The 26,148-nt window shown below is 35.3% G+C and overlaps 1 protein-coding gene across 5 annotated transcripts in view; it reads left to right on the top strand.

Moving 5' to 3' along the window:
* The window catches only part of DENND1B (DENN domain containing 1B), a 252,763-nt gene that overhangs the window by 59,564 nt on the left and 167,051 nt on the right, over positions 1-26,148 (top strand). For all 5 annotated transcript variants that reach the window (XM_029935406.1, XM_029935401.1, XM_029935402.1 and 2 more), the window contains one exon: positions 13,915-13,958. In XM_029935406.1, coding sequence (XP_029791266.1) covers positions 13,915-13,958 — 44 coding nt within the window. The remainder of the gene's footprint in view (positions 1-13,914; positions 13,959-26,148) is intronic.

Genomic DNA, 26,148 nt, shown 5'->3' with positions numbered 1-26,148 from the left:
TATTTACTTATTTTGAGAGAGAGTGCATGCATGTGAGCAGGGGCAGGATAGAGAGAGAGAGAGAGAGAGAGAGAGAGAGAGAGAGAGAGAGAGAGGGAATCCCAAGCAGGCTTCACACTGTCAGCAAGGAGCCCAATGGAGGGCTTGATTCTGACCTGAGCCGATTATCAGGAGTCACCAATATCAAAAGTCAACAGTTGGATGCTTAACCGACTGAGCCACCCAGGCACTGCTCCCTAAATTCTTTAACACATGCTGTACGTGGTCTATACTACTAGTTCTCAAGGTCAGTAGCAGTGGTATCACTTGGGAACTTGTTAGAAATGCATTTTTTCAGACACACTTTTGACCTATTGACTTAGAAGTCTAGAAGTGGGACCCAGAGAGCTATATCTTAACAAACTCTCTACACATTTGTGTTGCATGCTAAAGTTTGAGAACTACTGAATAGACCTTTAAGAAGTTGCTAAAATTCTGTGTTATCATCTGTATGTTAATTTTAAAATAATTTGTAAAAATACCTTACTATGTATATTTTATTGAGATTAAATGTAGCCTGAATTTGACATTTTTCAGCGATGAATTTGTTTTTACTTTTACTGTTGCTAGTAGTCTTAAAGTTTACAGAGTTATGCAATCTATGATTATTGTTTTTTTGTGGGTGGATCAGTAAAGATGGTTAGATATCTTGTCGATAGTGAGATCTTTCCACAGTGCTGTAAATTGTGTTTTGCTGGAGTGTGTGTCAAGGAAAAATGGCAGGATATTGGTTTTCTGGATCTCTGGCTTCATCAAGGTCATCTGTGGCCCTCAATGAGACAATTGGTTGCTTTTAAAAATACTTTTATTATGATCAGACTAGATATAAAATTTCAGTAATTGAATTTGCAGACTATTTTAGTAGAGGTAGTGAAACTTAAAATTTTAGGGGTATGGCATTAGCACAAGATGGAAGAATCAAGAACCCAGTCACCATTCTCCAACACCAATTAACAGTTAGACAGCTGTCACAAAACAAACACAGTTCTTAGAGAGCCCTGGAGTCCACTTAAGAAACTTTAGCAACAGAGTATAACAGAAAACTTGAGAACAGCTGCCCTGGAGAAGGAAGAACAGCTGTATTATGCCTGCATCATCTCAGTACCAAGCTGACATTGCTCAGTGCCAAGAGGGAACTTTCCATCCAGAAAGAGTTTCCATTTCAAGGAGGGGATAGTGGGCAGAATTCCCCACTTTTGGGGGTACCACATTAAGGTCCTGGTTCAATTTCACTCCCCGCAAAGACTGGCAAAGCTGAGATGAGATACATTAAAGATGGCTAGGACTGAGAAGGAAACATATGCTCTCTAGCAGTCACACAGTGAGAGCGACTGTGTTTCCCAGTTAACCCTCTGTGAATTTTATTGGTTTCCACCCCACAGATATGTGTTCACTGATGCCGGCTGCCTGGGTTCCTTTCTGTTCCTCCCACCCACCCTTCCCCTGTTTGGAGCCTGAGTACCACGCTGGCAGCCCAGTGTGGGGCTTGAACCCACAAACCGAGAGCCATGACCCAAGCCAAAACCAAGAGTCAGATGCTCAACTGCCTGAGCCACCCAGGCACCCCTAATTTGTTGAGAGTTTTAATCAAGAAAGATGAAATTTTATCAAACATTTTTTCTGATCTGTTGAGATGATATGATCTTTGTCTTTCATTCTGTTAATGTGGTATATCAATCACATTTATGGGTTTTCACATGTTGAACCATCTTTGAATCCCAGGAATAAGTCTCACTTGCTCCTGGTTTGTTACCTTTTTTTTAAATTTCAAGATCTAACTAGCTCTATTAAGTGATTAATAAATTAGGCGGCACGCCATCTAACAAGTAGAGGGAAGGTCCCTAATATATGATCCTTTTAATATGCCACTGATTTGGGTTTGCTAATATTTCATTAAAAATTTTTTCATCTATATTCACTAGGAATATTGGCTTATAGTTTTCCTTTCTTTTAGTATCATTATCTTGCTTTTAGTATCAGGTAATATTGGCCTTATAAAATGAGCCTCTCCTTTTCAATTCTTTGGAAGAGAATAATAAGAACTGGCATTGATTCTTCTCAAGTTTTTGGTAAATTCACCCATAAAGTCATTTGGTCTTAGACTTTTCTTTATTGGGAGGTTTTTAACTGATGATTAAATCTCCTCATTTATCATTGGTCTATTCAGATTTTCTGTTTCTCCCTCATTCAGACATAGTCACAGCACACTCCATTATGCCCCAACCTGCAAGGGAAAGTCTTCCCTTTAAGAAGTCAGTTTGTAACATCTGGAAGAAGTTGCTATTTTTGCAAATGTGTATATGCCTATTAAGGCTACAGGAATCATGAAGAATCAGTGAATTATAACTCCATCAAAGAAGTGCAGTGAATCTCTAGTAATTAGCCCCAAAGAAGTGGAAATCCAGGAATTTCTTGATAAAGAATTGATAAAAATTGTTTTCATGATGTTAAGTGCTATAAGAGAACACATAAACAATTTAAATATATCAGGAAAACAATATAAGAACAAATGTGGAGTGCAACAAAGATGGAAAACCTAACAAATAACCAAATAGAAATTTTGGAGCTGAAGAATGCTAATAGTAAAAAAAGGTTGAAGGACAAAAGTATTACAAATGGCTATAACTATGATAATTTGTTAATGGCTATGCAATATAAAAAAGATGTCAAGTATGACATCAAAAACATAAAATGTATGTATGTCAGGAGGACTAAAGGGAGGAATTTTTGTATGTGATTGTAAAATTTTCCAAGTAAGCCTTAGTAACTAGAAAACAAAAATCTATAGTAGATACAAGATTAAAGAGAGGGGATATACTGCTATGGAAAATCACAAAGGAAGACAGCAGAAAGGAAGAAAAGAACTGCCAAACAGCCAGTAAACAATTAACAAGATGATAATAGTATGTCCTTACCACAGATACCATATGTTTGCACTCATAGGTCTAACAGGAAAACAGGAGAAACCTAATGGAGGACCAGGGGGAGGGGAAGAGGGAAAGAGAGTTGGGGAGAGAGAGGGACGCAAAACTTGAGAGACTATTGAATGCTGAAAATGAACTGAGGGTTGAAGGGGGAGGGGGGGAAAGAGGTGGTGGTGATGGAGGAGGGCACTTGTGGGGAAGAGCACTGGGTGTTGTATGGAAACCAATTTGACAATAAACTACTTAAAAAAATAGTATGTCCTTACCTATAAATAATTTCTCTAAATGTAAGACTAAACTGTTCAATCAAAGGTATACAGTGGCTGAAGATTAAGAAAACAAGACCCAGCTCTATGCTTCCTATAAGAAACTAACTTAAGACTCAAAGAGAAGTGATGGAAAAAAGTGAGCAGAGATAAATATTTGTATTACACAAAGTAAACTAAGTCAAAGCTGTAACAAGAGACAAGGTCCTCATATGATGATAAAGGAGTCAGGTGTGAAGATTGTATAATTGTAAATACATATGCATCCTACATCAGAATACATAAAGATATCAAGGAAATACTAACAAGTGTGAAAGGAGTAATAGCTATCAATGTGATAGTAGAGGAGTTTAATACCCTGCTTTCAACAATGGTTAAATCATCCAGGCAGAAAATCAATAAGGAAACATTGGATTTGAACCATACGTTAGATCGAATGGCCTTAACAGACATTACAGAATGTTCCGTCCAATAACAGGAGAACACATATTCTTCTCAAGGACACAGGGAAACTATCCCTAGGATAGACTATGTATTAGTTCACAAAATGATCAGTGAATATAAAAGGATTGAATGATACCAAATATTTTTTCCAGCCATACTAGAAATCAATAACAAGAGGAAAACTGGAAAATTAAAAAATGTGTGGAAATCATTAACATACTGCTGAACAATTAATTCATCAAAGATTAAATCAAAAGAGACAAAAAAATGTGCTAAAACAGATATGGAAGCATAACAACAAAACTTGTGGGACGGAGTAAGAGCAGTGCAAAGAGAAAGTTTATAGTAATAAATGCCTGCATTAGGGAAAAAGAAATATCTCAATTTAACTTTATACCTCAAAGAACTAGAAAAAGAACAAATGAAGCTAAAAATTAGCAGAATGAACAAGATAAAGATTAGAGCAGATATAAATGAAGGATAGAGAAATAATAGAAAAGATTCATAAAACTAAGAGTTGTTTTTTCAATAACTTTAAAAAATTTTATTTAATTAAATTAATTAATTAATTAATTTATTTATTTATTTTGAGAGAATGAGCAAGCAATGGAGGAACAGAGACAGAGAGGGAGACACGGAATTCTAAGCACACTCCAGACTCTGAGTTGTCAGCATAGAACCTGATGCGGGCCTAAGTTACAAACCCTGAGAACATGATTTGAGCTGAAGTCAGACACTTAATCAACTGAGCCACCCAGGTGCTCCTAAGAGTTGTTTTTTTGAAAAGATAAATAAAATTTACAAAACCTTAGTGGATTTACCAAGTAAAAGAGGAAGGACTCAAATAAAATTATAAGTGAAAAAGAAGACATTACATGTGATACCATAGAAGTACAAAGTATTGTAAAAATAAAAGACTACCATGAACAACTATATGTCAACAATTAGACAACCTAGAAGAAATGGATACATTCAACCATTCAAACACATGACCTACTATGTCTGAATCAGGAAGAAATAGAAAATCTGAACAGACCAATGATAAATGAGGAAATTTAATCATCAGTTAAAAACCTCCCATTAAAAAAAGTCTAAGACCAAATGACTTCATGGGTGAATTTACCAAAAACTTGAGAAGAATCGATGCCAGTTATTCTCTTCCAAAAAATTGAAAAGGAGAGAACATTCCCAGGCTCATTTTATCAGGCCAATATTACCTAATACCAAAAGCAAGATAATGATACTAAAAGAAAGGAAAACTATAGGCCAATATTCCTGGTGAATATAGATGCAAAACTTTTCAATGAAATGTTAGCAAACCCAAATCAGTGGCAGATTAAAAGGATCATATATTAGGGACCTTCCCTCTACGTGCTAGATGGTGTGCTGCCTAATTTATTAATCACTTAATAAAGCTAGTTAGATCTTGAAATTAAAAAAAAAAGATAACAAACCAGGATTAAGTGAGATTTATTCCTGGGATTCAAAGATGGTTCAACATGTGAAAACCCATAAATGTGATTGATATACCACATTAATACAATGAAAGATAAAGATCATATCATCTCAACAGATCAGAAAAAGTATTTGATAAATTTTCATCTTCCCTGATTAAAACTCTCAACAAATTAGGGGTGCCTGGGTGGCTCAGTCAGTTGAGCATCTGACTTGGTTTTAGCTTGGGTCATGATCTCTCGGTTTGTGGGTTCAAGCCCCACAATTGGCTCCATGCTGATGGTGTGGAATCTGCTTGGGATTCTCTCTCTCCCTCTCTCTCTGTCTCCCTCTCTCAAAAATACGTAAATAAACTAAAAAAATGTGAAAACTTAAAAAACCTCTCAACAATTTAGGTATAGAAAGAACATTCCTCAACAATATAAAGTACCCTTGTGACAGCCCTACAGCTAACATTATACTCAATGGTAAAAAGTAAAAACTTACCCAGTGAGATCAAGAACAAGACGAGGAGGCCCATTCTCACCACTCTCATTTAACATAGTAGTAGAAGTCTTAGGAGCGTTAGGCAAGAAAAGAAATAAAAGGCATCTAAATGGGAAAGAAAGAAGCAAATTTTTTGCTGATGACATGATCTGGATAATAGGAAATCCTAAAGACTGCACTAAAATTTTTTTAGAACTAATGAACAGATTCCATAATATTTCAGGATGCAAACTCAACAGACAAAAAATCAGTTGCAGTTCATACACTAATAGTGAACTATCTGAAAAAGAAATAACACAGTCTATTTATAATAGCATGAAAGACAGTAAAATACTTAGAAATGAATATAATCAAGTGTGAAAGATGTGTACACTGAAAACTGTAAGACACTGAAGAAAGAAATTAATGAAGACACAAATAAATAGAAAGATATTTCATCATCATGGATCAGAAGCATTAATATTGTTAACATTTTGTTCATGTTAGCCAAATCCTTCTATAGATTCATAGATGATTTGTTTATATATATAAATATAATATATTTATCAGAGTCCTGATGGAATTTTTTTTTTTGTAGAACTAGAAGGACAATCATAAAATTTATATGGAGCCACAAGACTCCAAATAGCAAAAAACAAAAAACAAAAAAACATATTGAGAAAGAACAAAATTAGAGGCATCACACTTCCAAATTTCAAATTATGTTACAAACTATAGTAATCAAAACAGTATGCTACTGACAAAGAAAACAGACATGTGGACTAATGGAACAGAATTCAGAGCCCAGAAATCAAACCACATGTATATGGTCAACAAATATTTCACAAGGGAGTCAAGAATACTCAATGTGGGAAGGATAGTCTCTTTAAATAAATGGTGTTGGGAAAACTGGATATCCACATGCAAATGGGTGAAATTTGATCAGTTTTGTTTTACATCAGTCACCAAAACTTACTTGAATGGGTTTTAAGGACTTAAACATGAGATCTGAATCCATAAAACTCCTAGAAGAGGGGTGCCTAAGTGGCTCAGTTTATTAAATGTCCAACTCTTGGCTTCAGCTCAGGTCATGAACTCATGTTTCATGAGTTTGAGCCCCACATTGGGCTCTGCACTGACAGTAAGAGACTGCTTGGGATTCTCTCTCTCTCTCTCTCTCTCTCTCTCTCTCTCTCTCTCTCTCTCTCCCCCCCTCCCTCTCCCCCCCACCCCCAACCACCCTTCTCTGTTTGAGTGTGCTCTTTTCAAAGTAAATAAACATTAAAAAAAACTCCTAGAAGAAAATACAGATGATAAGCTCCTTGTCATCAGTCTTATCAGTGATATTTTAGATATGACACCAGAAGTGTAAGCAACAAAAGCAGAAATCATTAATGGGACTACATCAAACTAAAAAGCTTCTATACATCAAAAGAAACAATCAACAAAATGAAAAAGCAACCTACAGAATGGGAGAAAATTATTGGCAAATCATATATATGTTTTTAGATTCCACATATGAATGAGATCATACAGTTTTTGGCTTATATATCTGGTAAGAGGTTAATATCAAAAATATAAATTGAACTCATAGAACTCATACGATAACAAAACCCCAAATAATTCAATTAAAAAGTAGGCAGAGGAGAGACACCTGAGTGGTTCCGTCAGCTGGATGTCCAACTCTTAATTTCAGCTCAGGTTATGACCCCCTGGTTGTGGGATCAAACCCTGTGTCGGGGTCCACGCTGAGCTTAAGATTCTCTCTCTCTCTTCCTTTGACTCTCTCATGTTCTCTCTCTCTCTCTCTCTCTCTCTCTCTCTCTCTGTCTCTCTCTCTGTCTCTCAAAAAAATAAATGATAGAGAATTTGAATAAACATTTTTCCACTTATAATCCCATGTTCACTGTAACATTCTCAACAGTCAAGAGATGAAAACAACCTAAATATCTATCAATTGATGAATGGTTAAAGCAAATATGATGTATATGTGTGTGTATAGTGAAACATGTGTATACATATATGTATGTATAATGAAGCATTATTCAGCACTAGAGAAAAACAGTGTATTGCCATTTGCAACAACATAGATTCATTTTGAGGGTGTTATTCTAAGTGAAATAAGTCAGAGAAAGACATATACTCTATGCTCTCGCTCACATGGGAATCTAAAAACATGGAACGCAGAGAAAGAGAGAGTAGAATGGTGGTTGCCAGGAGCTGAGGGAGAGATGTTGGTCAAAGGGTACAACTTATGATAACTTACAATAACATGAGTGAATTCCAGGGATTTAATGTACAGTGTAAGGACTGTAGTTAACAATCCCAGATCGTATTCGTGAAAATTCTCTGAGGGTAGAGGTTTAATATTCTCACCATCACAACAACAAAACAATAAATTAGCAATTATGCAAGGATGTGTGTTGTGTTAACTAACTTAACTGTAACCATTTCACATATGTGTTTATTGAATCAAATTGCACACCTTAATGTTATATTTCAGTTATCAGTAAAGCTGGAAAAAGTAAATTTCACTGTCTTTACCTAATTCCATGCCTTTCGGTCTTTTTTTTTTTTTTTTTTTTTTTAGCATATGTAGAAAATGATTCTTCTACAGTAAACTTGGCAGGGAAGAAGTAGGAGATAGGGAGGAGAGGAGGGAAACTGATTTTATCTTTTTTCAGTACCTGCCTCTGATCAGAGACAGAAAGCATTTTTATTCGTTAGTATAAGACCAGAACTTCAGCCACTTAATTTTATAATTATACATGCTCCATGTATTGATTTTACCTTATTTTTCAGTTCTACAGTCTTCAGATATATGCAGTAAATTTTTTTTTACTGTAAGTATACTCCTTTAAAATGCATTAGCATGATTTGGTATAACATTTAGGAATAATGGACTTTATAGAAAAAAAGAAAACCTCACTTCCCCTTTTATTAGCTTTAAATCAGTAAATATCTATAACTACTCTTCTGTTTAAATTTTCTTTCCATCACTCATGACTAACAGAAACCTCAGCCCCCACTCGTGACTGACAGAAACCTCAGCCCCCACTCATGACTGACAGAAACCTCAACCCTGACTGAGTCTACCAGTTATCTCTTCTGCCTAAGCTGTTTGATGACTATGGGGAAGTATCACATTGTTGCCATTAAACACTAGGTTGGATGCCTACCAAATTGAGTGCTCAACTATGCCTGAAACAGTTGTTTCACACTTCCTCCTTAAGCCAACAACTTCTCTCTAAGTGGAGAGTTTTGCTCCCACTTCACAGAAAATAATTAGCAATCTTTTACACAAAACTCTTGCATTTGCACCTCTAATTCTAAAATCTCCTTGTATTCATATCTGTTCGTTTAATGGAAAACGTTTCTAGCTTCGCTCTAAGACTCATCTCACTATGTGATCACGATCCCATTCTTCCTGCCTTCTCAGAGATTCCATCTCTTTTCTTTTTGGCTCTCTGCTGGCTCATTAATTCCCATCATCATTTAACCATGTTCAAGTCTGCACCATACTAAAAGAAAACAATGAGACAAATCTATCTAGCTTCAGCTCTCTCTTCTCCTACCTTTACTTTCGTCTTCCTTGTACAATCCGTGTTAAATAAGTTGTCTCCATGCACTGTCTTCCTTATTCAGACTCAATGTATAATCTCCCTGAATCTGCCTTCTACTTCCCATCCTTCCCCTGCATCTCATTTTAGCGTGGCTTTATGCTTTACATATAGCTGCCATTTTTAGTTGTCACCCTGCTTAATGTTTTGCCACATTTGTTTGAGAATTTTTAGATATGCCCTCTTCCCTTGATTTTCATAACGACACACATTCTAGCTGTATTCATTGTTCATTTCTAGTTGTTTTTTTCTCATTTGGTTTATGCCATCATCTGCTTTAATGGCTTCCATGATTCCCAGCATACATTTTAAACTCTGTACAGTCTGGCCCTACCCCTCCAGCTTCATCCCTTGACATTCTCTCTCTTCTCCTTTGTATTCTAGGTATATTACTCTTTTTTTTTTTCAGTTTCTAGAGTGCATTGTGTTTTCTCTTAACTTCCAAGACTTCATGCTTCTTGTTTCTCTAGTCTGGAAACTGTCCCCAGCCCACGTTTAGAACCTAGATCATCCTTTGTTTGCCTGACTTGAGTTTGCGTGTACTTTCCTTCCTAAGTAGTTTAGTGACTCTAAATTAGATTAGATTTCCATATGTTGCCCTGTAGTATCCTGTCCTTTTAGTCTAACACTCATTAACTTTTTTTGCATCATATATTTTAGGTACTTACTTTTCTATAAATTGTTAGAGACCCGATTTTGTTTAGTTCACCATTATATCTCCATTGGTGGAGGAATAAAATAACACATTTTCTTTAATGAGTCTTGCTCATTTACATTCAAGAGACATCACCATTCCTTCATTACGAACATTTAAAAAAATTTTTTTTATTCTTTTTTAAATTTTTTAATGTTTTATTTATTCTTAATACAGAGAGAGACAGAGAATGAGAGGAGGTGGGGCAGAGAGAGAAGGAGACACAGAACCGGAAACAGGCTCCAGGCTCTGAGCTAGCTGTCAGCACAGAGCCTGACGCGGGGCTTGAACTCACGAACGTGAGATCTGACCTGAGCTGAAATTGGAGGCTTAACCGACTGAGCCACCCAGGCGCCCCACGAACATTTTTTTAAATTACTAAGCCAGTGAATTTTCAAGTTTAGTTCAAATGTTTCTATAGGATGCCTTGTTTAAAACAATAGTTTGCACAAAAACTAGAGCACTCCAGGTGTGCTATAGGGCTTTGGAGGACAGGGACTTTTCCCATATCTGTAGCCGTGCATAGATTTTTGAAAGGAATATATTGAACTTAAATGGGACAGACAGATGTATTGATTCTGGAAATTATTTAAAATAGCTGCTCTTTAGATCTCCACTAAGAAGGTTCTGGTCTCCCACACTGACTAGCCTTATAACTAAGACAGACTTCTTGTTTTGGCCTCAGTTTCCTCATTCGTAAAATTCTGATCCTGCAAGGTAGGTTAATCCAACACTGAGAGCTATACTCCATAAAGTTACTTACTGATATTATATATTCTACCTCTCAAAAGTATTTGGTCTCTGAACTGTGATTTTATAAATGCTTAATTTTAAAGATATTCATCTATGAATTCTGCAGAATTAAGTAAATGCTATTCATTTATGCAAATTAAAAAGTTTTCTTTGCAGTTTTTAATTGTATAGTTTTATTACCCTGGTATTCTAAGTTATTTTAATCATTGTTTTCAGTTAAGGGCCAAAAAATGTGAAAGACCCGATTACAAAGGAGAAAACATTTTTGGCTGAATTTATCTTGCCTTACAAAAAAATGTTTTTTAATGTTTATTTAGTTTTGAAAGAAAGCATAAACAGGCGAGGGGCAGAGAGAGAGGGACACACAGAATCCGAAGCAGGCTCCAAGCTCTGAGCTGTCAGCACAGAGCCTGACACGGAGCTCGAACCCACAAATCATGAGATCATGACCTGAGCCGAAGTCAGATGCTTAACCGACTGAGTCACCCAGGCACCCCTCACCTTACATTTAAAAAAAGACTTAGTCATGAATTTGGAATATTTGTGATGTACAAATAATATTTTATTCTGATTCCAAATTCACTTATTTAATACAAATTTTTATATTTTCCTTACTACCCTGTAACACCTCATTAAAATAAAAGATTGGGGCACCTGGGTAGTTCAGTTGGTTAAGTGTCCAGCTTGATTTTGGCTCAGGTCATGATCTCATGGTGCATGAGTTCAATCCCCATGTCCGGCTCTGCACATGAGCAGAGCCTGTTTGGGGTTCTCTCTTTCTCCCTCTCTCAAAATAAATAAATGAACTTTAAAAAAAGATGAACTATATCTAGGTACAAATCAAGTATTCTTCCTTTCATATTTATTTGTTTTCTAGATTGTTGGTAGCACAAGTTGTTTTCAAGTTAAGATACAGAGTCTCCCTTGAGTTGCTGGCAGAGTTCGGTAAGGAGACCAGCATAGTGTTTATCGGCTCTCATCGGCAGCGCTGATTTTCACTGCCAGCAGTTCTCATCCTTTCACCCATAAAATAAGCATAAAATTGACCTAACATTGCCAGATCGGGTGTGGTATCTGGAAAGAATCCTCAGGGAAAAGAAAATTTCAGTCTTTGTACATAAATTTAAGATAGGTTTTTATATTTATCAGAGACATTTTTTTCTTCCTTTGCAGTATTTGTGAAAAGTTACTGCAGAGATGTGTCAGATATGATATAAATCTAACAACATAGGCAGTATCTAAGTTTTAATCCATTTCAAAACATGGATGCATGTTACAATAAATTTTTGAGGGCTGAAGTGTAAATTTTGTTTTATGAAAAGAAATAGGATATTTTCCACTAAATAATTAAACCAGTAGGTACTGTTTTCATGAATTCACTTGTTCATTTTCTCTGTGAAAGAACAGATGACACAGAAATAAAACAGGGGAGTTAGCAAAATGTACTTGGACAAATGCTGTGAACAGGGTCAAGATAAATGTTTTGGTTTTAATACATAAATGCAAGAAATTTATCACAAACACTTTCATAAATAACTGCTATAAAATTGAGATTGTTCAAAAGGGATATTTTAAATACTCACATTGAAACTCTTTAACTGTCAATTATAAGAAAAAACTATTTTATATTTCTGTATAGTTGATTTGCCTATATGGCCATTAGTATATTAAATTTACCAAAATAATAACCTAATATTTCTTGAAAATTCCATCATATAACTTTGGTTTTATGAGATTCAAATCTTAATAACTACCATTTTGGTAAAATTGACTCACATGTATATATTTTCCAACAGAACACACACTCAGAACTCACACGTAAATATTTTCCAACACAGTCTTTCATGTCTTGAGAATTTGTAGGTGACCTATGATACATGCCACATAAATTTTAGAAATATATACACTTTGTTTTACATGAAGGCATAATCATTTATTATTACCTTTTGAATTTATAAGGCATTATTTATATATAAGAGGATTAAATTTTATGTAAGATTTAATGATTTTAAATGATTTCTTATTTATATTGACTTATATAGAAATGTTTTATTCCTTAATAAGTAAAAAGATTAATTATATAAAGCATGCTTTCTTTTTAATTTAAAACCATTGGAAAAAATTCTTTTGAACTTAAGTAATACAGCAAGAAGAGGTAGCTCATGCTAAAAATATTTTTAGATAATAATATTGAGTTTCAGAGTTAAAACCTTGAAATTATGTATTCTTGAATTATATTTTTATAAAAGCAACATGAAATAGTGGAAAAAATGGAATACAACTGTTATTTTTTACTCTGAGATCATAAAGTGATATCTTTAGTCTACGGAGTCTTTTTACTTGGAGTGGAGTTCAAATCCTGTTGTTATCAGTGTTATTTGTTACTTACATTATCTTGAGCTTTCAAAGGCTTTTTCAGAAGTAATGTTATCCATTGTACACTATCCTTGTGAACCACATCTACAGGTATTTGGAAGTTTGTTTTTGACAGAATTAAAAAACGCACCCCCAAAATATTTATTAGTGCTAATTAAGAGGGCTTATTTTTAATATACTAAGTAGAAAAGAAATACTGTGAGAAACAATGAAAATGAAAAACCAGTGGGAATATTTATAAAACAACATCGATTTTTATATATAAATAAGTAGATACAATATATTAGAAAAACTTCTCTAAAATGTCCTACAAATACCAATTATATTTAAAATAAGCTTGATGCCTTAAACCTACCAACTTATATCTATTATTTTAAAAAAGACTTTATAGAGTTGCAAATATGGTTAAAAGTGAAATTTTATACAAAGCACACATTATTACAGTGTTTGTAAATCTTTATTTAGGATTTTAAATGGAAATTTAAGGTGATGTATCTTGGTCTAATTTCTAAGAACTATAGTATATTTGATTACATATTTACCACATTCATATTTTTCTTTTCAAACTAAAGCTAATGTGTTAAGTGTAGTTAAATCTGAAAATTCATATTTCAGAATCTTAAAATCTGAAGTATATAAAAAATGAGTTATGAAAACGTTTTTAATAATCTGACCAAGTTTTTATTTTTATTTGTTCCTATTCCTAAAGGTCATTTAAAGATCAAAATACTTTATTTTTAACCTCATCAACTGTAAATGTTTAAAGAAAAATTTAAAAATTATTTTGAACAGCACTGACAATAGGATAATTTTACAAGACTTTCGGTATAAATGTGTTCTTTGGCCTCTGTTTAATGCCGTGTGTCAATTATTTACAGATCCGGTGGTATTGTGGAAATTCCCAGAGGACTTTGGCGACCAGGTTGGAACCACATAATTTTTTAAAAACATTTAAAATTGGAGTAATGTAATTATTACTACTGTTACTGCAACAAGTACGGCAGCACATGAATTGCGCTAAGTATGTTCTCTCGGCCAGCTGTGAGGAAAAAGAAGCCGTGTGTGCAGAATGTATATGGAATATCTTTTGAAATTACCAAGTAGATGAGTGATGAGGAAACCCTTGTATTAAAACTGAATGTTTATAATTTCAACATATTTTTATACTCTTTTAATTTCTCTATGGACTATATTTGGAAACAGTTAAAAATTTTTTTCCATTAAAAAAACCTTACAATGCCATACTTTGTTGAATACCCTCGTATTATTTCTGTCTAGTTGAAGTAAGTAATAATGGCTGTAAATCTATGATTGGTTCTCTCCTGTTACAGTAATGTCTGAATCATTTACATTTATGTTAAATTGATAATATTTTTTACTTTTACATAATTTTTATCTTTCTTAATAAAAATGGCTCTTAAAAATGAGAGAATTCAGAATGAATTTATTCCATTTGTATTTAAAATTTTTTTAAATGTTTATTTATTTTTGAGAGAGGGAGAGAGAGAGACAGAGCATGAGCAGTGGGGTGCAGAGAGAGAAGGAGGCACAGTCTGAAGCAGACTCGAGGTTCTGAGCTGTCAGCACAGAGCCTGACAGTGGGTGTTAAACTCAGGAACCTCAAGATCATACGTGAGCTGAAGTTGAATGCTTAAATGTCTGAGCCACGCAGGTGCCCTCATTCCATTTGTGTTTTAAATCACAATCTTTTATAGTTCCTTAAGTATTTAGTCTGACCAAAATTATGAATTACTTTGACATGATCTATGTAAATAGAAAATTTTTAAAAATTTATATTATAAATTTATCATTTTGAAATGGTTAAAATACAAATTTTAATTTTAATAGAAATCAACACTTTTCTGGAACTTTACTGAGCAGATTCATATAATTTTTTTTGTCTGCAGAACGTGGGATAAAATAATCTCATCACTGTTAAAATTATAAAATTGTATTAGTAAAAGCTTAACCGTAAGTTAAGTTCACAGATATGATCCTTTTTTTCTCATAATTTATAAAAATGAAAGCTGTTAAAAGTATTGTTTAAAGCAGTTCATCCAGAAATAAGTATACAGAAAAAAATATTTGTTTAAAGAATTTTATTCAGAAACAAGTATACAGAAATGTGATTTTGATGTGTGGAAGGATAACTTTTTACGTGTGAAAATCTTTAGGTGAGACTAGGAAATTACACTGAAAAAAAGTCAGTAAATGAACATGTTAAATATTAATTCAATTTAATGCAGTTCTAGACAATTTTTCACATAAAAAGAAGGGTATTATCTCTTTGTTTTTAGCTCTTTAGAGAAAGAATAGATTTGTAAATATCTTAAGTATGCAGAAGAAGTCCTGATAGCGAAGACATGTTTTGGGCATGTGACATGTAATTAGGTTTGTTCCCAGGTAATGTGTAGTTTAGATTAGAGACCTACTGACTCAGTTTAGCATCTGAAATACTGTTCCTTTGGTCCCCTCGATTCTTTCTTGTCCGCTGACCCAAGAACGCACCTCCTGTCCCGGTCATGTTTTGTTTTTATTTTATTTTTTCTCCCTCTTAAACTGAGCCTGTGAAGTCCTGGGAGATCTGAAGATTCCCCACCTTGGGATCACATGAAGGCAATCTTGTATTTTTGGAGTTCAGCTGCAGTAAATTTTTCAGTGAAAGCAACTGTCGCTGTCCCTCTTTGTGACTGGCTGGTGATTAGGAATTTTTCACTGGGGGTCAAAATGTTGCTTTGTTCCCCAAATTTGTGAGATCAGTGGAACATGAATAAGCCTTTACACACTTAGTAAAATACAAGAGCAGTTAACCAGGTAATAGTGATGAATGTCCAGACCCCCCGTTCACAGCACTTACACACTTTTGTTGAAGGTTAGCGCTGAAAGGAACTTTAGATTTTGTATATCTGGAGCAGCCAGACTTTACGTGGGAGTCTAGCCGAGGACCTTGATGGGTGGTTTTGCCATATGCTTTTTGGTGACTCTTCTGAATACTACAGATGGTTCAAGTAGTCTGTGTGTATTTCTCATTCTCATTGCTTACTATTGTCATATACTGTCTGCTTCTTGCTAAGTAGCCTTTTCACTGGGTCTGAGATTTGCTTCAGTAATAATAATGATTGAAAAGCTCTTTATTTAGCTCTTAACATGTACTGGGCAATATACAATGTGCTGTAGGTGCATAATTTATTTTATCTTCAGATTCATCCAGTACTGCTAGGAGATAGTAGCATTCCCCAGATTGAGGCTTAAGAAACTTGCTTGAGATCACACTGTTTATCAGAGGCAGAGCTAAGATTTGAAGGCAAGTTTGTCTAATTCAAAATCATGTGCTGTTAGCAATGAAACTATATTCTTTCTGTTTGGAATGCTGACCCAGATCCTACTCACCCATTTTATTTTAGCTCTTTTGAAAATACTTTGGGGCGCAGTTGGTTAGGCCTCTAACGCTTGATCTCAGCTCAGGTCATGATCTCATGGTTCATGAGTTTGAGCCTCACATTGAGCTCTGAGCTGATGGTGCGGAGCCTACTTTGGATTCAGTCTCTGCTTCTCTCTGCCCCTACATGACTTGTGCTTGCTCTTTCTCTCTTAAAATAAACTTTAAAAAAATTTTAAAAAGACACTGCTTCTTAAAAAAAAGTTTATCATAACAGTTCCCCCCCCCCCAGTATCATTATAATTTGAAGTCAGGGTGTTATTTAATCCAAAGAAATAATATTAATTTATTACCCTTTGGTTCTTCTACATGAGTTCTACATAGGTATTGGTTTATCACTTGCTCTTTGAGTTTATTTTCCTTCTTTCGTTGGTGGAAGAGCCAGTGGGACACCTCAAAATTATATTTCAGGAGTTTTAATTTGATTTTTTTGTGGTGCTGGGGTGTATGGGGAGGTGTACAGTGCAGAATTTTGTATAAGGATGTAGGAGATGAAAGTGTAAATGGGGCTGGGTTTTGGTAACATTAACAGCCTTGCTAAAGAGTAGGTCCGTGTAAGGAACTTGAGGAGAGTGTGATACACAGATAAGTATTAGGAAGATTAATCTGCAAGAGATTTCTGTACAGGTCGGTTGTGGGTGAAACCGGAAACAAGGAAATTCGTTTAGCTATTGTAGTTCAGCTGCGGGCGTCTGAAGGATCTGAAAGAGTTGGTTCCGTTAGGAGTAAAAATGAAGACGAGTGTAAGAGGGGGAGAGCAGGACTTCACACAGATATTCTGGGAGGCATGAGTTAGAGACGCGGAGTGATGAGCGGAATGAACTTGAGTTTTGACACTCCAGGAAATGTCGAATTATCCCTCCTGTAGTGGTGGAAGGGGAGTTTGGGGACTGGAGAAGAATGGAGAAGCATTTACAGCCAGAGGAATTACAGCGCTGTGAGCAAATGTGAGGATTGCTAAACAGATTGAACTGATGTCCAATTTATGTTTTGCAAATACATTCGCTCTGGCTGAGATTACTGCAGAAGCCTCCTGTCCATGCCATCGATACTTGCAGCTGGGAGAGGTTCCGGCTTCTGTATAAAAGGAGTAATTGTTTCTTTTTGCTACTGTCCAGGTACTCTCTTCTCTGCCCTTAGTTTTCTATTGTTCACTTTTATGCTTAATGGCTTGAGGCTGTTTTTCAGAATACTTAATTCCCCTTACTCTCTGCTTGTCATTTTCACGGCTCACATTTCTACAGCTCAAGCCATGCCCTCTTTGGGCCATTGTTAGTCTATGTTTCTTGTAGGAGAGGAGTCAGTCTTTGTGAGAAAAACTCACTTTTAGAGAAGGGTCAGAAATAAAATCTTGTAAATGCTGAAGTCAAACAGATTTGTGTTTAAATAATGGCTCTATATTTATAGATTGTGAGAAGTATTGCTTTGGGCAGGGACTTAATCTCTCTTACTTAATTCCTCATTTGCAAAATAGGACTGATTTTACTGATCTGACAGAATTATGATAAGAATGAGATGATACAGGGGCGCCTGGGTGGCTCAGTCGGTTAAGCGTCCGGCTTTGGCTCAGGTCATGATCTTACGTTCGTGGGTTCGAGCCCCGCGTCAGGCTCTGTGCTGACAGCTAGCTCAGAGCTGGAGCCTGCTTCCGATTCTGTGTCTCCCTCTCTCTCTGACCCTTCCCTGATCGTGCTGTCTCTGTCTGTGTCTCAAAAAAATAAATAAAAAACATTAAAAAAAATAAAAGAAAAAAAAAAGAATGAGATGATCTGAAGTCTGTAAAGGACTCAGCATCATGACTGGCACGTAGAACACAGTCCATGAGTGTGAACTAACAGTTTTGTTAAAATATTGCAAAACCACAAATGTTTATTAATTGATGATGAGGCATAGATAAAACTGCTTTGTGTAGACTGTTATTTTTATAGGTGAATAACAAGTGTGGGAATTTTACTACTTTTTGGACCTTCAGGAAGATTTATAATTTAACGGCATAAAAGGTACTAATATTTAAAAATTCTTCTCTGATGTGTGCTTTTTGACTTTCTGAAATTCCTGTGCTATTAGTTGATGGCCACAATGAGTATTTGCTATTTAACTGGCAAAAGTTTGTTACTCTTTTGTTAGTTATTTTACTTAAACAGAGCTTAAGAATTCTTTATTTTTTCATGGTGGTTCTCAGCAGAAGTCATAGGACCATGGAGCCATGATCTTCTAGTAATGGCCCGGTATCAGGAATCATTAAGACCGTTTGCTCAGTTTTTAGATAGTAAAGAAGATTATGAAGTGCTGACCGTAGGTCATACTTCTTATTTACCTTCCGTCCTGTAATACATTTCCTATTTTCACACAGACTGCAGGCCGTTATGCTTCTGGGCCATTTCACATGCCTCAGATGACCTTTTCCCATTTCTCTGATGTACTTTCTCTATAATGCAACTGAAGTGTTTTGTCTCCTGTGATGTTTTGTGGCATTCCTCCTTTTGTGTTCCAGACTCATTTTTATGCCTGAGTAATGTGAGTAACCTGGAGTACTTGTTTTTGTACGTCTTATTTCAGTGAATGCTCCCACTTAAGCTTCTTTCCCAGGCTGAGGACTCTATATATTTATTTTTACTTCTCTTTCCCTCACCCAATTGCTATTGCCAATCTGTCGTCTAATCCTGTTGTTTGTGCCTCATTTATGTCTTGTAAATTTCTCTACCTCCCTTTGTTTCGAGGATCCTGTCCTTAATTCACATCTTCCTGACTCTTCTTTCTGTTTATGTCCCTATTTAATTTATTCTCCACAGAGTAGCTAGAATCACCTAAAAGTCAGTGGAATATTCTCTTTAAAAAAAATACTCAGTTCCTATTACTACTGTCACTGGCTCCTTACAATGTGGTAGGCAGTTTCTACATACTTTGCCTGTATTTGCTCATTTAATCCTAATAATGTCCCTGTGAACTGAAGGGACCACTATAGTTCCCATTTTACAGATTAAGAAACAGAACTACAAAACACTTAATATACCCAGCAAAAGTCACACAACTCTTAAGTAGTAGAGCCATTATTTCAAGCCAGACACTGCTTCCAGAGCGTGTTGTCCTGAAGACTCATTTAAACTCACTACTTGCCATTGACATCTTCAAGATGAGGTCCACCTTCTTAACACCATCACATTTTCTTGTTTCAAGTCCTTTGTTTAAATCTTTAGCTTCCTATTTTCTGCCTCTCTTTCCACTTTCTATTTTTAAAATGGTCTGTATTTTATATTGAATATTAGTTTCCCTTCTGTACCATTTATCTATATTCTCTTTGAACATGTGAGTCTTTCTGTCTGAAATGCTAATCTACTTGCACTCCCTGTTGCCTTTCTGGTCTTGGCTTAGAGGTCATTTACTTCAAGAAGCCCTTTCTTTACATCACAGGTCTGGATTGAATGTACCTCCTGGGAGTTCTCTTGGCATTTTATGCCTTCCATGTCATAGCACTTATTAGATCTGTCATCTCCCATACTTGCTACTTACCCATTAGACTAAATTTATCTGAGACTACTATTAACGAATAATTTTTAAAAGAAAATATAACTATGACTCTCATACAGATACAATATTTTATTTTAAAGTTTCTAAAACTCATTAATTGATTGAAGGTATGAGTAAAATGTATATTATTCAGTAGGGTATAGATAAATTAGGAATGCTGTAATAAACATACAAATAGACATAAAAGTGGCTTTATCCACATGGGGAAAGGTGAGAGAGGAGGGAAATCTGTTGTCCCTCTGTAAGACATGTCTGTGGATACATATTATTTGTATTGCTATCATTTATTTACAGTTTACAGAATTGTAAAGTAGCTTCAAGACAATGAAAGGCACAGAGCCCCTAGAAGAGTTGTCAGGCAATGGCTTGTTTCCCCTTGAAAACAACCAGTAATCTTTTGTTCCATTTCAGTTTTTTACAAATTTTTCCTATAGTCTTACTCTTCCTCTTGCAAGTGTAATAATTTCAAAGAAAGATTGCTGTAGATAACAACATAAATCATGTCCCTAAAGGTCGGCCTGATTATTTGCATGGGTGCACCAAGAGTGTTAATATAGGCTACAGGCCTCCATGAATTTACTTTACATACCTAGAACCATGCAGTGTAGAACAATTGCTGTGTCTTCAAAATGAACTTTTTCCCTGAAGTTTTCATACAGGATTTCAGATCAGACTTTTAAATCCCCTGCTACTTGCTATCCCAAAGCTAGGGAGACTAAGTCCAAGCAAATATCTTTCCCAGATTTTACATGTCCTGCCTAAAACTTTGGTAAATTCTTCTCTTCTCACGATTCACAAGGCTTGCTAAGGTTCCTGGTGTATGAGGAAGGGACCATCTTTAACTCCTGTCAGTCTGAATTCAGGCAGCCAGCATTAGGCTGCTTTTTCTGAGGGGACTTTGTGGACTCCATAAGTACAGGTAATCTTTGTTCCTTCAGAGTGCCCTGGCAGGGCTGATTAAAGAAGCTTCTTTCTCAAAAATGACACTTGAAGGCCTTGGTAGTACAATTAATTTTCTAGTAATATACTGGTAGAAAGGAAGATTTATTGAATTGATGAAAGAAAACAATATTGTTACGGAAAAATGAAGGGACTTAGTAAAAGTTTCTGAACCGGGGAGGGAAGGAATGAGTGAGAATAAGATGTAACTTAAACATATTTCAGTTTGCAGAAGCAGAATTTACTAAATTGTTGTAGGTTACAGACAGTGTAGGAAGAGGAGGAAGGGCTTCCTTAAATGTCCAGAAAATAGATCATTAAACAGCATCAGCAATATTTTAAACAATAAAATTGCCCTCATTCAATACAATTCAATTAATTCTTGTTTTGCTGGATTTTGCCTTAACAGTCTCATGGAAATGTCTGCTTCTTGACTAAAGCAAGTCTTGGCAGTCCTGCCTCAGTCTACTGGAATGGCCTGAAGGTTATCTAAACGATGTCAACCCAAAGGCCTGCACACAAGGGACTGTTCTTTGAAGTATCAGTCGTTTGAAATACCTGATACAACCTTTTGCCAAGGCTCTGAGACTGACCTCCTTTGTTAAAAACATAAACTCTGGCCTGCAGCTTACAGCAGAGCCTTAAGGCAAGCATCCAAAATTAAACTACCTGTAGATGATAGAGGGTTAATTGTCGTGTGTTACTGATATTTTTCAAGTGTAAAAGGTTGGGGCTGATGGGCATAAGACAGACAAGATAAAAAGTACAACATAGGGGGTATAGTTTATAATATCGTCATAATGTTGTGTGGTGACACCTGCTAACTGCACTGACCATGGTGAGCAGTGCATAATGTATCAGATCGTTGATTCACTGTGTTGTACACCTGAAACTAATATAACATTGTATGTCAACTATATTTTGATTAAAAAAATCCCCAAAAGCAAATGTGAAAGGACTGGTGAGATTTCATAATAAAAGTAAAATATGGAAGAGAAAATTTGGTTGTTTCTGTTGTATGACAAATGAAGATAATAAAGCCATTCAAAAAGGTTTTAGAGAAAATGAAGGAAGGAATAAGTCTGTTTTAAAAGGAGTTAAAGTTATATCTGATTTATAAAGGTAGCTGAATAAAATTTGGATTGAGGGAAAATCTTGAGATACAGCATACAATCATCCTGAGACATAATAAAGCAAGAATATACCAAGAATATCAAGTGAAGAGATTTAGGATGTCTGGAGTAGGGCCTAGACAAATGCATTTTTGTAATACTTCATGGGTAAGTCTGATGTGCATACCCAGTTGAGGACTGCTGGCCTGGAAGGTGCCAGGGATTTAAAATAAAGAAGTAAAGGTTATGGCCAAGTAAACATTTAAAATAATAACTGAAATTGTAACCGACAGTATTATATTATTGTTGTCTAATATAATTGAGCAAAGTACCACCAGAATTGTAATAAATATAGAAAAACCTAACAGAACTATTTCATAAGAGATTTGATCATTGTTTTAATGGAGAGGAAAACACATTATGGATAGGAAGGGCATTGGTGTATCTACAGGGATTTCCTATAAAGCATATGATTTCTGAAATATTCATATTCATAAAATTTACTTCTACAACTTCACCTATGGCAGGCTAAGCATCTCTTCTGATTTTCCAGTGGTTTTTTTGTGGAACACTTATTATCATAACAAATGAAACAAACCAAATTATTTCTAGCATCTTATTGTATGACGTAAAAGAACAGATCTCTCCCCTTTTCAAAGAACCTCTTAGAAATCTCCAAATAGTTTTAGTTATAAAAACATATCCTGGAAGTTTTTTTATTTTTTCTATATTCAGAGTCTGAGTTTGGGAAGGCAAACTTTAAAAAGCTGTTAGAAGATTTGAATGTTTGAGTAAGATGGGATCCAAGAAGCTACACTTGGTTATTTGTTAAGGTAAAGTGACAATAAAATATTTAAAATGAATATGGTCAGGAATACTACTGAATAGTTATTTCATAAATGAACTTTTGTACTTTTTCTCCCCTTAAATAATAAAAGACATAGTAAACTTAGTATTAAGTGTAGAAACTATTCTGTTAAGACACAGAATTTTGGCTCTCTTGGAGGCACAATGAGGTAAGAATAACCTTTTACGTTGCAGGGAAAGACATTAGTAATCCAAGGAAGCAAGCCCATCAAGGTTGAGTGGATTTTAATAATTAACAAAGCTTCATTTCAGAGTCAGGTGTTATCAAACAAGTCAGACAAAAGTCACATTTTAAGTTTTATTTAATTGTACCCTCTCATTTTTCAGAACCCACTGACACCTTAAGACATCTCTCAGAGATCTGCAAGGTCAAACTAATTTCATCATCATGATGACCATTATTTTTACGTTGTTTTCACATGTAGTGCATCTCTGATTGCTGACCTCAAATGAATTTCTATATCTGTTAAAAATTTATTCATTTTAGTTTCTAATGTAGTTTCAGTATTCAATATTCAGTAATATTGAATTATATATATTATATATATAAAGTAGCTCTTTACCATCCCCAATAAGTTCCAAGAATATGAGGTTAAAAAGCCCAAGGGTTGCTGTTTTAGAACAAAACTATTTTTTGAAAACAAAAGCATATACACAGTTGTATTTATCTGACACTGTTGTTTCTAGTGTAGTCTTTTTTTGACAATGTTTATTTTTGAGAGAGGCAGAGCATGAATGGCGGAGGGGCGGAGAGAGGGAGAGAGGGAGACACAGAATCCAAAGCAGGCTCCAGGCTCTGAGCTGTCAGTGGAGAACTCAATGTGGGGCTTGAACTCATAAACAGTGAAATTCTGACCTGAGTTGAAGTGGAACACTCAACCCAGCCACCCAGGTGCCCCTCTGGTGTAGTCTTAAACACTCATTAAGTATAACTTAAAAAAAATTTTTTATGTTTATTATTGAGACAGAAACAGAGCACAAGTGGGGAAGGGGCAGAGAAAAAGACACACACAGAATCGGAAGCAGGCTCCAGGCTCCGAGCTGTCAGCACAGAGCCTGATGTGGGGCTCAAACCCATGAACCATGAGATCATGACCTGAGCCAAAGTCGGACGCTTAACCGACTGAGCCACCTAGGCGCCCAAGTATAACTTTTAGCCTAAGTAATTTCTATTTCACAGAGAAAGAAAAACTCTGAGGGGTGAATAACTGAGAATTTTATGGCATGGCCCAGGATGTTTGTTAACAGACTCGCAGACCTCACGAGTACCCGTAGTACAACTTTCTGAAACCACACACATTTCATATACATCTTTTATAAAGTGGGGCAAATGAGCACATTTATTAACATGACCCAAAGACATAACTATTTTATAGCATACAAAACTGAGAAAATTATAGACTTAAATTATGCTTAGTAATCAATATTTTTATATTCTTTCTTAGAAATTATCTGGGTACCCAATAATTATACATTAATTAACTCAATTTAATAGTTTAGTATTTGGGTAACCTAAAGATTTTGGAAATTTTAAACAGACATATAACAAAATGCAATTACTGTTGAAATAAGTTTACCAGAATAATGATTGAATTTAGTTGAATAGAAATTTGCATTTTTTATAACCTTAAACATTATATCATGTTAGTTATTTTGTTCAGTATGAGTTTAGAGGGAAAACACCCAAGATATATATATATATATATATATATATATGTATATATATATATAAAATCAAATAATAACCTTAGATGAGTGTTCTAAAGATATATCTTAGTCATGTGAATTTGAATTCTCTAAGAATTTTTTCTGAAATCTAGTCCATTTGAGATTTTAGAAGTTCAGTTTTCTTATTCTATAGGACCTTTAAGGATATTCACTTTATGTACATTTCTCTCTATAAACCATTCAGAACAGAACTCCTTTGTTAATATCTTTTTATTTTTATTTATTTACTTATTTATTTTTAATATTTTATTTATTTTTGAGAGACAGAGAGAGACAGTGCGAGCAGGGAAGGGTCAGAGAGAGAGAGAGGCATGGAATCTGAAGCAGACTCCAGGCTCTGAGCTGTCAGCACAGTCTGATGCAGGGCTCGAACCCATGAGCCATGAGATCATGACCTGAGCCGAAGCCGGACGCTTAACCGACTGAGCCACCCAGGCGCCCCTGTTAATACCTTTTTAAAAAGACTTTATTTTTTAGAGCGGATTATGATTTACAACAAAATTGAGAGGAAGATACGGCAATTTCCTATATGCCTGCTGCTCCCCACACGTATAGCCTCTTCCATGATCAGCATCGCTCACCAGATTGATCCCTTCTTTACCAAGGATGGACCTACATGCAATTATCATAATGACCCCAAATCTGTAGCTTTCCTTAGGGTCCACTCTCGGTGCTGTACATTCTGTGGGTTTGGACAAATGTACAGTGACATGTATTCATCATTATAATACACAGCCATTGTCACTGCCCTAAAATTTCTCCGTGCTCTGACTGTTCATCTCTCCCTGCTATCCTCACACCTAGAAGCCACTCATCTTTTTTTATTTTCTCCATTTCCATGCATTTTTATTTTTGCATTTTCTAGAATGTCATATAGTTGGAATCATAAAAAATGTAACCTTTTCAGATTGGCTTCTTTCACTTAGCAATATGCATTTAAACTTCTTCCATGTCTTCTTACTGTTTGATAGCTCATTTCTTTCTAGTGCTGAAAAATTTTCCATTGCCTGTATGTACTGCAGTTTTCCATTCACCTACTGTGGGACATCTTGGTTGTTTAAGATAGGGCTGGGAGTCCAGAGTGAACTATCATTCTGTCTTCTACTAGACAGAAGAAGACTGACTTGAATGTATGACTTTAAGAAAATATTTTTTTCTCTCTCCGAATTTCAACTTTTCCCTGCATACATGGTGGATGCAGGAACAAATCGTTGTTCATTGTTTTTTCAGTATTCACTTCTACATATAATGGCAACAGAAGGCTAGGTGTAGTAAATGCCATGAAAGTTACTAATGGTGTAATGTAGAAAGTCTGTGAAGGAAGACATTACACATTTAAGCAAGCCAAGAGTTTAGTGATTAGTAAGGATGAGGAGTTAGTAAGTTTGGCCTAATTTTCCCACTGGTGGGAATATGTAGTATACTTTTGGAAGCTTTTAGAATTAAAAGACTTGAAGAGGGAAGACCATGTTTACATAAAATAGTAAGAAGCCATTTTA

This window comes from Suricata suricatta, chromosome 3 (genome assembly GCF_006229205.1).
Source record: "Suricata suricatta isolate VVHF042 chromosome 3, meerkat_22Aug2017_6uvM2_HiC, whole genome shotgun sequence".
In the NCBI taxonomy this organism is placed as follows: Eukaryota; Metazoa; Chordata; class Mammalia; order Carnivora; family Herpestidae; genus Suricata; species Suricata suricatta.
This window is presented reverse-complemented; position numbering and strand designations above follow the sequence as displayed.